Consider the following 16,185-nt stretch of genomic DNA (forward strand, 5'->3'; position numbering starts at 1 on the left):
ATATTGAATTGAATGTTGTAAAGAAAAGATCACGCCAAATTGCACAATTTTTTTGTTTTTGTTTCCACTTCTCTGTGTGTCCTAAAAAGTACTATGTTGTGATCTGTGACAAATGAATATATGATTTATACATAGAGTATCTGAAATACATCTTATGGAAATGTTTATCTAATGCTGAATGTCAATTTAAAAAAAAAAGAAGAAAAAAAGTACAAAAAAAAATTAAATACCTAAAAGCAACAAGTTTGCAGGTCTGGAAATTACCCAATATGTTATTCGTAAACATCCATCACAGTTTACAGAGCGACTTGGCTTATAAAGTGGTTTACGTAATCTGGATAAACTGTTGGCCTGTTTAGAAACCATCTGACTGCTTGTGTTTCCATGTTCCCAGATCTCAGCAGTTAAATAAAAGTAAGTAGTTAATGACGTTAAATAAAACCAAAGTTATAACAAACTGTAATTAGCCTTTAAATACGAAGCACATCCATCCATCCCTAAAGCAAAAACACAAGTTGATACCATGTCTAGGGCTGTCACAATCACAAAATTGTATTTGATGATTAATTGTCATACAAATACTTGCAATTAACAATTGAATTGTCTTTTTCTGTTCATGTTATGCCACACAGCGGTACTGTTGTGTTTGGCTTTGCAACTAGGCTTGAATCCATGTTGTTAATTTCAGTGGCTGCTCATCGAAATGATGCGATAGTTGGCAAAGGGGTGTCAATTAATCTTCAGATAGTTTGCGCATGTGCACATTCTGAAACAATGTTTCACCTCTCGCTCTGCTGCACATAGATTTATTTTAAATAGCTTGTTCTGAAACTGTTCTGTAGGCCGACATAATGTAACGAAAAAGTGGTTCAAGACACTTAATTAATGTAGATGGAAGCTTGATTTTAATTTCAAAAGTTAATATGCAACGGGGAAACATAAAGCCATGTTTCTATCCAAGCATTTTTATGCAAATTATCTATGTAGAAAAGCTGGATGGAAGCGAGAAAATTCGACACAACTTCCACAGTATCACTAAAAAGGTTTCACATTAGCTTGAGGTGTTTTTTCCTTTTGTCCATAAAAGAGTTTGTGACAAATAGTCAATGGAAATGAAATGTCTGACGAATAAATAATAATGTAGCAAATATTACATGACAGATCAGCTGTTTGGTCCAATTAAATTACACAACAATTCTAAAGTGGGTTTAAACATACTCAAATTAAGCAGCAAAGGACTGACTGTAAATGATCTCCAGCATTCCTTTCCCCAGAGCTGTCAAACGCACTGCTACACCTGTAGGAAAAACTCTCCACTATAAATCAAGAGACCAGATTATTGGCAAATCTCTGTCATCATCTTGCTTAGAAAAGCAAATATGGTCTCATTTGAGCTGAAACAAAAGAACCTGCCAAATAGCAGTAAGGTCTAGACAGCCAAGCTCTTTTTTTGTTTTTCTGTCATTGGAACCTTGTGCTCAGGTAGACCGTTTATGTGCCTCAACCCAGCTGATGGAAATGCACCTAATTCGCATTCTATTTGTTGTGACATTTTTAACATTAGCCAGGCTTCCATCCACATGTAGCAAAATCGGCAAAAGAAAATGCCACTTAATGTGCGTTTCCATCCACTACCATTATGGGAATATTAGAAGTTGAGCGTATCAAGGCAAATAGTTGGGGGCACTAATTCTCCAGTCAGGTGCCATTAAACCATTGCAGAAGAAAAGGGCGCTATGTGATGATGTAATTAAAAGAGCGCCAGTAAAACCTCAAACGGTGGAATACAAGGTGGAAAATGTGATGGAAATATGGCATTTATGTTTCTTTCATGTAAAATTCCCTTGATTGTGGAATCTAACAATTTACAAAATGAATCGCAAATAGGCTATCATGTAATAATTGCGACAGGCCTAACCATGTCAACACTGAACTTTTTTAAATGGTCTGCAGGGACATTAAAAACCAGACAGATTAAACACTAGCATGTCTTTGCATTGTTTCTAAATTGCCTGTCTGTACTCTACAGTGACTAGTTTGTTTCATGCACTTTTGTTGAAGTTTCAGTGTGTGGAGCAACAGACTGGATCACACACTTCAAAGTACAAGTGTGAGTGGAGGTCAGTGCTCTCTGCAGGACTGCTCTCTCTGTTTATTGCCATTACGTAGAGATTCATTAGTGCGCGGCCAATGTACCTCCCTCGCTGCTATTCCTACCTGCAGTGTCAGTGCGGCGCTGTGTCAGTCACTGTCAGCCTCTCCATTTCACATTCCTGCCAGCTAGTCTACCTCCTCTCAGTCAGGGTACTTTCTCTTTCCCATCTAATTTCATCTCTGATCCCTCATCATACGCTCGCCATGATCCTCACTCGTCATCTTCCTCCTGCTGATTATCATAGACTAACACTTCTGTGGTGCTGTTTGACAAAGCTCTCCTGCATCTCTTTACTAACCACTCCCTTCTCCAGGTGGGCCCTCTCCCGCTGGGGCCCCTCAGTCACCACCTCCCTGCTGACTGGCCTCTCGTTAGGCTTCCTGACGCAGTCCAAGACTTCACCTAGCATGCTCCCCGTCTCGCTCAGGTCACCCAGGTGCTCCACTGAGTCACACTTTTCCAGGTCAGAGGCGATGGTCTGCAGGCTGATGACTGACATGCAGTCTAAGCCTGCCTGCTCCACCTCCAGCCGCTCCCTCTGGCCCCAGCCACTCTCTCTGTGCCTCTCCACCCATAGCCTGGTTTTCTCACCGTCCGCCCAGTTGCTCTCTATCCCGCCGACTCCCACACAGCTACTGATGTGAATCCCGACGGCGGCTCTGACCTCAGCCTCAGCACCCACAGGGGAGCTCCGCCCCCCGCAGACCGCAGGACGTCCCCTGCTGGCCCTGATTTGGCCCCTCTGTGCGTGGATCTGCTCGCTGATCTGCTCCAGGTTCCGCAGAGCCACAGAGTAACGAGTTTTTACTTTTGCCACCTGCTCCTCCAGCTGTACTACTTTAGCCTTATGTTCCTGAAAAACAGTTAACAGCAAGTTAGCAAGGCTCACAGTGACACATTCAAATTTCTCCAGACAGTTGACATTTAATGGAGTTGCTTTTTAAGTTACTTTTCTTGAATTATATTTTGGTAGTAATCGATTTAAGTGAACACAAGTCAAAGCATTATCATCAGTTACTTACAGACTTCAACATCCTATTGTTAACGTCCAACTAAATTCACAATTAGTCATCCCTTTTTACAGTCAAAATGTATGTCAAAGTCATTTTTAAAGCTGTATTAATTGATTTTGTGGCCACTTGGGGGCAGTGAAACAAGCTGTAAACAACATTGGCATCACCTAATAAAGTTGCTATGGTCAACTTGATAGCAAACAGTTTCTTAGCAATTTATTAGCAATCATTGTGTCCAAAAACACGACACCAAATCGAAGAATGTACCTCTCTCCCTAACCAGCAGAAGAGCATCAATGCAAATTATAGCTCTACCAAAAATCCAGGCCTACACACTTGTAATATAGAAGAACACATATCAACATCTCGTATACATCAGCACATAACATTCGAAGGTCTCCAAAATCTACTCTGCTCTCAGTGTTTACCATTCAGCCTACTTGGTTCAAATCTCTCAGCCTTACAAAATTTTATTGGAAAAAGAAAGCAACTCAAAGCAGCTGCAGGCCAAGTGGGATATTTTCAATTTCAAATGAAAGTTACTTAAGGTTGAATGCTTTGACTAGCAGTTTGTAATGCCTCAGAGCCGTAAATGGCTGCATGTAAGGCAAATCACATCCATTACGACAAACACATTTTGCATACTCTGCATTAACATTGCAGCTGAAACTAGCCACAGGTAAAGTACATCAGCGAAAAAGCTGCTAAATCATGTTGAGTGTCCCTCCTCACTCTTGGTGAGAAAAGTAAAATCATCAGCTTGTGGCTTGCAGTATGAACACATGGTATGTATTTGGTATGTATGTTATATTGTTTTAAAAATTAAAAATAAAAATTAAAAAATCACTGCCGGAACACACCTCTAGAATTTGATTGAACTGAGCCTTGAGTTCAAAGTAAGGTTTGGATTTGAGGATGACCTTCTTCAGTGCTTTCTGGAGCGTCTGGACTCGAGCCTCTGCGTCCTGACAGAGCTGTGTGACTCGCTGGTGCTCCCGCTCACTGCGGAGGCGCTCCTCCTCCGCCTCGTTCACCTAACCAACACAGGAAATATGACTGAGAGCAGGAACACTGTACGATCATATAAATCACACATTACCTTCTGCCTTTACCCCATCATGGCTCTGACCTTTTCCACAGCAGACATTTTGACTTGTCATTGTAGGAAAAGCACAGCTGTTACTAATAACATTAACGATGGCTTCGTTCTATTCAAGTGTCCAGTACTTAACCCTCAAAGACCTAGGTCTGCGGCTAAATGTAGCTCTTGTTCTAAAATGTTTAACTTTTGAACCGTTAATCCTATCCACATGCTTTCCATGTCCAGTAAAGCGGAGATTCTCAGCTTTTCAGTGGTGTCACATGTGTCTTGTTTGGACGTTCAGAGGCTCCGTAGTGAACACGGTTACGCCATCACATTCTGCAGCATTGATTTGTCAAGGAAACCCATGTAGTTTCTTCCTCTGAGCCAACTGGCAATGGTTGTAGACGCTTAGTCCCACCCCCTCCTGATTGAAACTAAATTTAAATGTCAAGGGTTACATTTGTCCATGACATCATCTACTCCACCAATCAACACTGGTGGTTCAAAAGAACAAAACCAATCAACATGTTTTTTTGGAAATTTGAATAAACACAGAGAAACCAAGACGAAGTAGGAATGTATTTGCTTGCGTCAAAACAAACATACAAATAACAGATCGCACAACAGAAACACAAACCCAAAGCAAGAACAAGATGACAGCGTTGGAATTTATATTTTCGTTCAGCTCATTAATGTAACAAAGTTAAACAATGATTAATTTAGTAGCATTCAATAAACTAAAGCTTCCTTTTTTTTTCTCTCTCTCGAGCATGGCAGTGCGCAAAATACATCATCGTATCAGCTGTCTAAAAAACATCTACTGCATGCTGTTGTTACAGCTGTGGTCACTTGACTCGCCTCTGTGGGTTATAAACATCTCCAGCTCGACAACAAAGGTCTTCGGCTTCTGGACAACGGTGTACTAGAAAGCCGCTAACAAATTTAACAAACAATACTACACTTTCACTTAACCATCCCACACTTAAGGTCTTAGGCCCTGATCAGACAGTCCACGGTTTCTGCAGTGAGAGGTGTCTTTTTCCAGATGTTTCTGTAGCCAGTAAGCCTTTTGTGCGCTACGCATGTGCCCTAGGCGTCTCGCGTTTTAGACACCTGGAGCGCCTCTCGTTTTTGCAGGAGCACTGTGAACGCAAAAAAAACTTCAACTCAGAGCAGAAAAGCACCCAATGTCATTTGCGGTTGTTTTGTGTCGTGTAGTGCCCTCCCCCCCGAAGTTTACTTCACAGCAAAATCACGGTTAGGCTAAGGACAGGTGATCTGGTGGTTGCCTAGCAACAAAAAACGCATCAAGCAGTTTTGTTTATTTTATTATTATCATCAAAAAAGGCTGTGCAACCTGCAAAACGCGCTCTGTCTGAGCCTGGGCCTTAGCCTGTATCCCTTGTTAAAAAGTGTCCATCCCAACTGGGTTCATAAAATTCTCTCACACTTTTGTCAGAATCTGCCAAATTTCCCTGATTTCGCCTGTATAGAATACACCAAAATTCCTGGGTCAGGGAGAAGGCTGGGCGCGTACCTTGGCGGTGGCATGGTTAAGCATCTCCTGCCAGGTTGGGTCCATGGTGTTCCTGTCAGCCAAGAGGCCCTGCTCTGCCACATACACCATCTCTCTGGCAGCAGTGTGCATGGAAACAGCCCTCTCATATCTCAGAGCTGCCTTCTGGGTCTCCTGTTGGGCCTGGGGGAACAGACAGCAGCAGCTAAAAAAACATTCTAACCAATCACAAAAGCTACTGCAACAATAAAAAGGGTGCACTAATTTAAAGGCTGCAAGCAAAGTGGAGCTGGTCTTTTCAGCAACAGGCTGCCACCCAGAGCTGCTATTCAAATTGTACATTTTGCTGCCTTAAAGAATATTTTCAAGACATCAAAATTTACAAAAGCGTAAAGATTTTAAAAGCACCATTTGGATCTACCAATTAAATTACTGTAGACTAGTCCTGATGCAGTTCTCTATAGTTAAACTTTATATAATATATCCTAATGTTGATTCTGTGTGTGACTGGTGCAGATTGCTTTCTGTCTCCCTTGCTCATATTATGGCAACATCCTAAATTATCCAATTTTTGGAACTCTACTTTCAAGACTCTGTCAGACATTTGTGGACAGCCGATACAACCGGAGCCAGATATATGGATATGACCTTTGTGACACTACAACCCTGAAAAATTCTAAAAAATATGGAAGCCTTTTCCGCATTATGCCGCTCTAAAGTCTGAAATAGACACTGTAATGGTCATTATCTGTAAACACATACACTGTAAAGCTACCAGTATATTTGCTTATCAGATGGTGAAATAGCTTTCCAACGTCGGATTAGGGGGGTCTGTGTCCGACCATTTCTGTAACTTTCTGAAACCGACATTCTGTGAATCCAATATTCACACCCACTTCCCGCAGTGACTGGTCGGCTGTGTGGAGGTGAGAAAAGCGCCACGATTTGAACTTCTCCCTGCCTTCTTTTCACTTTTCATGGGACCAAACGAGTGCAACACTATCAATGTCTTCCAGGAGAGACTGTCTGACTGTGTGCTCTGTTATCCTCATATTTAAACAATATTGCATTATATGTGAATTTTCATCTTGAATTTTGGTCTCATCACCTTCAAATTAACCAATCCAAATTGAGCAACTTGACTTTTTGACTTGACAAAAGTTACGTAATCTCGCTTTACGGCTGTTATCATATTCATATGTGCTCCCTTTAAAATAAAATCTCAATGTCACAACCTGGCTTCTAGGTCATGACAAATACGGGAATGGACACGAAGGGTGATGGTAAATTAAAGATATTTAGTGAGATAAAGTGCTCAATTAAAGAAATAACTACAAATATGGAGTGTGTCATTCACTAATGTCAGTGATGTAGATGTGGATGGGTGAGCATAATGACGTGTAAGGTGTTGGGAAGCGAAAGCCAAAACAAAGGCAAAAGTGTGCAGAAGCTGGCTGGGATGAGAGAGAGAGAGAGAGAGAGAGAGAGAGAGAGAGAGAGGTAAAACACCATCTCAATAGTTAGGCAGGGGCTGTCACACTGGGGTGAGTTTGGGAGAAAGGTGTTAAAGTCAGGGCGACTCTGGTCGACATCTCTGCCTGAATAAGCAGCAGGAAGCCCGGCTGGAAGGGTAACAAAAAATGTAAGGTCGCAGCTGAAAGATTAGTGACTGCATCACTGTTTATAAGGAGGGTTTTTATCATATGGTGTCTTTGCATAATAGACCTGTCAAACATGTTGTGGTTTAAGTGATAAAAAATGCAAAGGCTGTGGAAATCTGCATATGAACGCCACGGATGTGATACTAACATTTTCCACATTTTCTAATTTGCATTTTTATAACTACAAATGACAGTGCTGAACAGTTGAGATTAATAATCAGCATTATTTGCTTTATTGCTTTCAATCAGAGCACTGCTCTTTCTATACGCAATTATCATTAGTTAAATTACACTTTCAAATGACTCCTCAGTAGAATTAGGTTTCATTACAAACAAATCATTCAATCTCAGCTATCACTACTGACATTACAGATGCATTACCATTACATGTCTCCAGTGCAGCTGTGTATTGTTCTGACAATATGGTAACTATGAGAAAAAAGTCTCAATATTAGTGATATTTCATGATACACACACATAAAAACAAGATTTTTATGTTATGATCTGTAAATAAACTAAATACAACAAATATTATCCAACTTAAAAGAAAATCTCATACAATTTTACAAATACATAAATACCAACTTCAATAAATGCAGAGTACTCAACATATATATTTCCAACTTTGACTTCATTAATCTAACATCTAATATTTGCATATGAAATGCTCCTTTTGCATATTTATTTTTTAAATTATATATGTATTTAATATTTTATTCTATATTTCTAAAGCGGTAATTATTCTGCATTTATTCACAGTGTTGATCCTGCTTGCATCTTTCATGGGTTACATTTATGTGTGTGGAGTTTTGAGACTCCACGTCCTCCGATCCATAATTTCATGTAGCATTTAGGTGCTAGTGGAAAACTCTAAAATTTGCTCATCACCATCTGATCAAACAATATAAAAGTAACTTTGTTTCATATGGAACAGAATAGTTTTTAGCATGCATGTAGACGCCGTGTCCCTTTTCTGATCACTGCCTGGACACAGACATGCTCAAAGTCAGTGAGCATGTGGCATGAGCACCAGTTTATTCAAGTTGGGTGGTATTCGTCCATTGACAGGAAGATAAATGCAAGTAACAAATATCTGTAATTCTTTTTATTTGTGTATCATGACACACATATTTGTCACTAATAATGACACTTATTTCTCTCAACAGATAAAGTGTCCAACAATGTGTGAACGACGGACGGCCAGACATCTCTCGCATCCTAGACCTCAGGATCAGCCCTTCGGACAGCGACTGTGACACATTTTGTACAGAAAGTTCAATAAGATCCACCTGGAAAGCAGCGGGAGGCTTCAGGCTGCAGGCTGATCTGTTGAAGGTCGTTTTAAGAGGAAATTTAAATAAAGATAATGGTATGGCACTGACGGAGGACCAGTGTTGATTTTGATTTAGTTTTAGTCTTTTGAAAATGTATGCATGTTTTAGTCAAATTTTAGTCATTTGATTTTTCAAAGTTCTAATCTAGTTTTAGTCAACAAAAACTAAAGACATTTTAGTCTTGTTTTTGTCATGCAGTTCTAATTGTTTCTGTCGGTCACCATAGTTGTTGTGTACAACTACCACGGCTACAGGTGTCATTCTATCGCAAGGTTAGTGGAAAAAGCATTTGTTCTCACACACAGTCCCCATGTCCCTCTTCTCTGCAGTAATATAACAGACTGACTCCTTGGCAAATCCAGCCATCATTTCCAAACTCTGGCTGTTTGAACAGAACCGAAGGCACAGCCCTCAGGAGCAACAACGAAAACAAGACTAAAACCAAATAAAAAGTAACCACTATTTATTTGGCTTTAGTCTTGTTTTCGTTGTGAAATTTAAAAAAATTGTCATTTTTTGTTTTCATTCACAAAATTAACACTGCTGAGGACTTTCCCCAATAGCATCATCCAATACAAGACACGCCCAGTTTGAAAAAAAAAACCCTCCACAAAATTTAAAAATTGCTTGCCAGTCCAGTGCCCCTGAACTAGCCTGGGTCAGCCTCAGGTTACTCCATGCCAGGTTATGCTGAGAGGTGTTTCTAGTATTTTGTCCACCCCATTTATATCAATAAGGGAAGACTAAACATACAAACACCTCTCGATATAACACAATACAATTCAACAAATACAGTGCAGCAAACTACAGCCTCCTGCATGTTTACACCTGCTCAACAGCTGACCGAGTGTATATCTCTCTTACTAATCCATGCACACACACTGAAGACTCATGTGCAGCTACAACACGCACCTCTTTGGCAAGTCTGCGGGCTTCATAGTAGGGCCTTGCTTTCTCAATGTAGGCACTGAGCTGGGAACCCTGAGCATTGAGCTTTCTGGCAGAATCAGTGAGAATCCTCCTGTAGCTGGACCTGGCATCCTGAAGGGAGCAAACGCATGACAAAACATTGTAAATATTCAGTGAGCCCTGCCATGGCACTGTGTGAAAGCTGTGGTTGTGATAACAGGACTCCAAGTGAACAGTCAGTCAGTGTACAAACATTCTGCGACACAAACAACTTTCTCACATCCAGCTGCAGCTCCAGCTTGTTGATCTCATCACTGGCCTGGTTGAGGTGCTCCAGCTCCTCCTGAAAACACAGAGGAAAGATGACCTAAAATGACCTCATATTAAAAGCAGGATACGCACAGAAAGGCTGGAAAGATGCTGGAAATAAAGCAATGATAAAGTGTTCAGTGGGGGGAATTTGCAGCCCAGAGATGCAGGCTTGAGGCTGCCCATCAAGGAGCAGACTGATACTGCTTTATTACAGCTTCGCTCAGTAAATATGCCTTATGTGCTAATATAAAACTGGATGATTTGTGTAAAAAACATAACACAGGTTACATCTATTTGACTATTTCGCTAATAATGATAATTTTGTAACATGCCTGAATTCTTGGGTCCAGTTCCTCCTCGCGTTTGCCGGCATCTTCTTCCTCTCCGGTTTTAATCCGCTTCTCATCATCATCATCACACTGCGCTTTCGCCTCCTCCGCGGTGTCTTCATCCACTCCTCTCTGCTTCTTCATCACGGTGCTGCCCTCTCCGCCCTTCGCCTCTTCCCCTGGGGTCTCCTCCCGCAAACCGGTCGGCTTAGGGCTCCCCGCGGCGTTCGGAATTTCACGTGAGGTCCCTGGCTCCATTTGTGGCCTGTCGTTCGGCTGCCGTTTTTATTGCGTTAGTCTCCCGGGACAAATACGGTGTCAGCGTTCACGCTAGTGCAAAATTGCTGTTGGTAAACACTTACGTTAATACTTCAAGTGATAAAATGTCACGCCGTGCCTGGAATACAAACAACACTGTCTGGCTAATGCTAGCCGCTAGTAGCCTGGCAGCTTTAACTGTTAAGTCACTTATGCTGCACATAACAGTAGCACTCCGCAGGACTCTTCCCTGCTCAGGTTTTCTTTTTATATCCTTACAATTTAGGTTTTTTTAAATGGCCTGATAGTTTGATGTACTTATTTATTATGTATCCAACAATAAATGTAGTCTGTGGCCAGGGCTACGTAAGTAATAGTCCATGTTTTGTACAAATAGATGATGAGACCCTGTTAAGAAATAATTACAGTGTATCCTCATTCAGTTTGAGCTGTAAGTATTCTTCCATTGGCCTTTAATAAAAGACAGAGGGACATAGTTTATAGTTAGAATGTTGTCCAATGTAGTAGTATTTGGTGAAGGGGACAGAAAGGTGGGGGGGTCTTGTGCTGGAGCACCTGCCCTTTGCATATTTCAAGCCATATTTTATGTGGGTTTTTTTGTTTGTTTGTTTTCTTGTAAAGGCCTGCCATTGGCCCTTATCAAGTAGAACTGGCTGTCAGTCAGTTTGCCTCACATGACCTCTCACCTGAGGTCATCTGATGTCACGGATGAACCCAGCCCGGGACGCCGCAGACAGACGCTCAGCGTGAGCATTTTCTCCTGGAGGCCAAGAGAAGCCAGGCTTCCCCTGTTTCTTCAGACTGTAGTTGTCATTTTAACAAAAACACAAGTGGACCTTCAGCCCCAAATACTGCCAGCTCCCTCCCTACCAGAATATTTCAATATCTGTGTGGTACCTGTGTTGTAGCTGAGCTAACGTTAGCGGTTCAGAGAGGCTGAGAGGCTCTCCTGTGAGTGTGTGTGTGTGTGTGTGTGTGTGTGTGTGTGTGTGTGGGGGCGTCAGTACATAGCTGTAGCCCTGCTGTTTATCATAGGATCATATCAAGGGAAAGAATGCAGTCCGGTGGTGCTTCTACAGCTGTCAAAAGCAAAAGTCCGAACCATTGCACCAAAACTGAAAAATACTAAGTAGAGGAGGTTTCAGTCGTAGTCATCTGGACACTGTTTTCAGAATCAAGACGTTTCGGCTCCCATCCGGAAGTCAAAGCCGAAACATCTTGATTCTGAAAACAGTGTCCAGATGACTACGACTGAAACCTTTTCTACGATAGAACACTCCTGGACGAATGAGGGACTAAACCGACTAAGTAGAGGGTTAGCAAAAACTAGCATAAACTTTTGTGAATGATGTGTCTCGATGGTTATCGATCTGCATGTATTTGAGGCTGAGTGCGGTTTCACAGACTCCCATTCAAAGGCAGGGGGTGCTGGGCCACCCACATCTGTGGTGATCTAAATCGAACTATCCATCAAAGTACCACAGCGCAACAAACGACACTGCAAAAATGCACAAGAATATTTTTACACCACACTGCATTTTGTTGTTTTAGTCTTTGCACTTGTTCTCCTTTACACCCCTAACTATTGCTAGGTGATAATATAACCCTCTCCTCTTACAGTGAGGGCAGTCAGAACCCAACACGTATGCCACGCACCTCTTATAACACTTTTGCAAATTGCGCAAATGGCTCTGGTGGTATATTGTCAGTTTGGAAAATAAATTTATTTGGGTAACCTTGTTTCAACAAAATCAATTCTTTCACCGCGCGTCTGCCGTGGTTTTTCTAGACCACAAAATGTCCCACTGACAGTCTCATGTCAGTCACCTTACACATAGTACCTATAATTTTGTTTCGCCCTTTCCAAGGTTTTATCAATATTGCTTCCTAATTCAAGACAATTTTACACTCACTTTAGTTATCAAACTCCGTTAACATCACAATCTTCTCTGTCTGTACCCTCTATTTCAGTACTACACTCCACTGTTCTTTTTCAAACACCCACTTCTTAATCTGATTCAACACATTTGATTAATTCGCCATTCATACGACAACACCGACGATATTAGAAAGACAAATAAATTTGAATGACAAGAGCTGTGACACAGTTTACAAAAAAGTTTGTATGCTATTGATAGCATATTTATACTTAACTTCAACACATAAGGCCTGTCAGACATTCGCTCAACACACAAAGTGCATCCCTCATCCAAACATTTGCTGCAGCTCACATTCATACACAATTTCTCACTTCTGGCCAGTAGTCACTGTGGCCTCTCAGTTTATTCTGCCTTTTTGAATGAGCGTTTATCCACAGGTCTTACCTCATAAAAGATATCAATATACACACAAGTCATAACTACTTGATTGTCTGAGGCTAAACATGTCATCACTGGTCAGGTTTGGCAGGGGCCCAGAGAAAACTATGCAGTTTGTCTTTGCATGTGGACACACTGACTCAACAATAACTTTAGTGACCTCTGATTGGCGTAATCAGGAGTCGTTTCTGCCGACGTGAATAACAGTCTCACTGTATTTACGTTTATCCTTAGCCGGCAGTTTTAAATAGGATTCAGCGTCTCCCGCTCTGGCCCCAGGAATACATCTGACTCTGGTCACTGGTGTCGCTTAATACACGTTTCTCAAAATGGAGCTGCCAATAATCAGTTGGTTTCTCAGCAGGTGTGTCGCTGAGTGGGGAGAACTTGTTAGAAACGTGAACAGGTTGGTGGTGAACCGTGGGCTTCTGCTTAGGGCTGTGCTTCCTTCGGACAGGCACCCAGCCTCCCTGGTTTCAGAGACGGCTAACAGGAGCTACATCTGGTCGGTCCGCACCGGCTACTGGGGGCTGGCTAACTACAGCAGCTAATGATTGAGTTCCCATGGTGCAGAGCCACGTTTCCAATTCACTAAGCCTCGCCTCCAATGCGACAAATAAACTACATTTATTACATGTACATTTTCTCCTGTGTACACTGACGTGAAGGCGAGCTGCTGTAACAAAGAGTTTCCCTTCGGGGATCAATAAAGGATTTCTGATTCTGATTCTGTTCTGCCATTATCGCTGAAGGAGGCAGAGGAATAGCTAAACATTTGACACTCCGATCAAGAGAGAGCAGGAGAGAGAGAGAAGCCATTGCTAGCTGCTAAGCTAAAGAACGATAGCTAACAAAACTGAATAGCTTGTAAACTGTAGGATTAGAGAGAAAGTCGTTAAAAGAAGGAGAGAGTTATGAGTGCTTGATCAGAACTAGTGTACGTTCAAATGTATAGCAGATAATTAGCTGCTGTAATGAAGAATCAAACTAAATTAACTAGGATGAGCAAGAGCAGCAAAAATATGCTTCCAGTTTGATTCAGACCTGGTTACAAACTACAAGAGCAGACAGCCTAATGTCATCCTCAAGAGTCCTGGTGAAAACAAGCGCTAACGGGAGTATCAGAATTTCAGTCAGAATATCTTCTTCAGTTCTATTCATTTTACTTGCCTATTAAAATTAAGAAAAGGTTAGAGGAATGAGGGAAGAGAAATCTGTGATTCTTAGATGCATCAGCTAATCTCCCAGAACCACCTGAAAGCAAGGATGTAGGAGACATCTTCTGCAGGTAGACACACACACACACACACACACACACACACTTTCTGGATATTTGGGGGTCAATAATTTTACACTGAAATGGGCCATTCTGTTTAATTTGTACTTTTACTTTTGATGCTTTAGGTAAATTTTGCTGGTAATATTGAGTACTTCCTCCACCACTGTCAGTACGATGTACTTCATTCATTCACTAATACTTGTGCCTTAAAATGAATGTGTTTTAATGTAAAAACAGTTGTAGGCCTTTCCTGTGAAAGTAGAATTGCTAAAAATGCGCGGATGAAGGGCTCCTAATGTTACCAAAATTTGCTTTGTTGCATGTCTCTGCAGCTCTACACCTAAACACTTCACTTGTGCGTGGCTCCTTTTTCTTCTTTATCCTCACAAACCAAACCAACCTGTTACACCACATTGGGCTACGTAGTTTTACACCAATTCCAAAATGTTTGTCAGTGATGGTATGTACACTTATTTATTATGTTATTGTGACTGATCTGTTTAATTTATTTGAAGTGAAGACTGGTGGAAGCCGGCAGGCAGACAGTACGAGCTTGCTTTCTTGGGCTGGCGGGGTGCATGGTCTTCCCCTAAATCTGTTGATTTAGCACTGGCGTCTGCGGGGGGCAAAATAAGAACACAAGGTAAGTGAGGCTGGCAGACACCTCTCATCCTTAAAGTGATTGTAAGCTTTCTAGATTGGATCCTGTAACGCTGACTGGCTGTTCAGTATTGTCTTCTTTGTTCTACAGCTCTTCCAAAGCTTGATGTTTACTTTTTTCTGTCCAAGGCCGAATTTAGCGTGACGTTAAGGCTGATGAGTCCTGTGATGTGTGCTACCTGTGATTTCCTGTAAGTGCTGTACCAAACACATGCATTTCTTGTTTATGAACTGCAAAAGTAGTGCACTCTCAACATTAGTGCAGTTTACTTTAGATTGCTAGTATATTTTATAGAACTGGGACACACTTCCACAGAGGCTATCAGACAAATATCATATAGCAGATGTATTCAGTGAAAGCTTTGGGTCTGCTGGAATCTACTGGCTATGGGTAAACACAAAGAGGTTGTGTTGTCTGTTGCATCCAGCCGCTGACTGTGGCTTCAACAAGAGGCAAGAGAAAAACTAAATAGCTGTCCAATAAAAGAAAACATATTAGCACATCCTTTGTTTACATGGCAAACACCTCATTCAACATTCAAACAATTGTTTTCTGTTTTTTGTTACAGACGGTGCTGATTGTTCATGAAACTCCATTTGGATCTGTGTTGTTTAAAAGCTGCTTTTAATTGTTGTTTGTTAGGTCACCACAGGGTGGCTGTGGGTAACTGTGATGTCACTATTTGCCAACTTGCACTACTTCAGTTCTTCCTTCAGTCCATGAAACCAGAGGGAGAAATAAAAAAATGATGCGCAGTATTTTGATGAAGTAGATGTTTCACTGTGTGTGAGATCCTTACTGAGGTAGTCTTCCACATTAGTGAGTCAACCTGTCTATAATTATATCTTCTGCTGAAATCAACTGTACAACTTGACAGCAACAATCCCAGCATTTCTGGAGAATCTTAAGTAGAGAAAGTCTCAACTTTGGAATTGATCTGTAGATCAAAAACCTGTTGGTGGTTGACAGATTATATACAACCCTTTCTGCCAAAATGATGGATGGTGACCTTTAACCGTGACCTTCAACCCGCCCTTCCCAGTCCCAGCCAATGAAAGAAGCGGGGGTGGAGTTATTCCTAGCCAATGAGAGAATAGGGGAGGAGTTAGCCAGAATCAATGAGAGAAGAGAAGGTGGAGTTAGCATGAGCCAATGATTGGATTTGATGAAAATAAAAGGAGAACGTAGGGTACCACGACTAGACACTAGGGGGAGCACCCATGAAACGAGTCAGCTGGATCCAGACACCTCTGGCTGACACGCTTCAGGAGGAATGGACTTTAGAAGCGGGAGGTGTCTGGGGGTATGTGTTCGCTATAGCACGAACAAACTGTT

General features: G+C 41.6%; 1 protein-coding gene and 1 long non-coding RNA gene across 3 annotated transcripts; one reads left to right on the forward strand and one right to left on the reverse strand.

Annotated features, from left to right (window-relative positions):
- Positions 1-10,922, reverse strand: sh3bp5lb (SH3-binding domain protein 5-like, b). The gene is made up of 6 exons (XM_044171412.1): positions 10,317-10,922; positions 9,953-10,015; positions 9,676-9,804; positions 5,790-5,951; positions 4,029-4,202; positions 1-3,008 (listed from the first exon to the last, which is right to left on the reverse strand). The coding sequence occupies exons 1-6, from the start codon at positions 10,569-10,571 to the stop codon at positions 2,394-2,396; spliced, it is 1,398 nt and encodes a 465-aa protein (XP_044027347.1). The 5' UTR covers positions 10,572-10,922; the 3' UTR covers positions 1-2,393.
- Positions 10,923-13,657: 2,735 nt separating this feature from the next.
- Positions 13,658-15,608, forward strand: LOC122864208. 2 transcript variants are annotated; one of them, XR_006375164.1, is made up of 3 exons: positions 13,658-14,832; positions 14,941-15,040; positions 15,419-15,608. It is a non-coding gene; the product is annotated as an uncharacterized LOC122864208 (long non-coding RNA). The 2 variants fall into 2 exon arrangements; XR_006375163.1 differs by having other exon boundaries at positions 14,979-15,040.
- Positions 15,609-16,185: the final 577 nt, after the last annotated feature.

This window comes from Siniperca chuatsi, linkage group LG17 (genome assembly GCF_020085105.1).
Source record: "Siniperca chuatsi isolate FFG_IHB_CAS linkage group LG17, ASM2008510v1, whole genome shotgun sequence".
Classification (NCBI taxonomy): Eukaryota; Metazoa; Chordata; class Actinopteri; order Centrarchiformes; family Sinipercidae; genus Siniperca; species Siniperca chuatsi.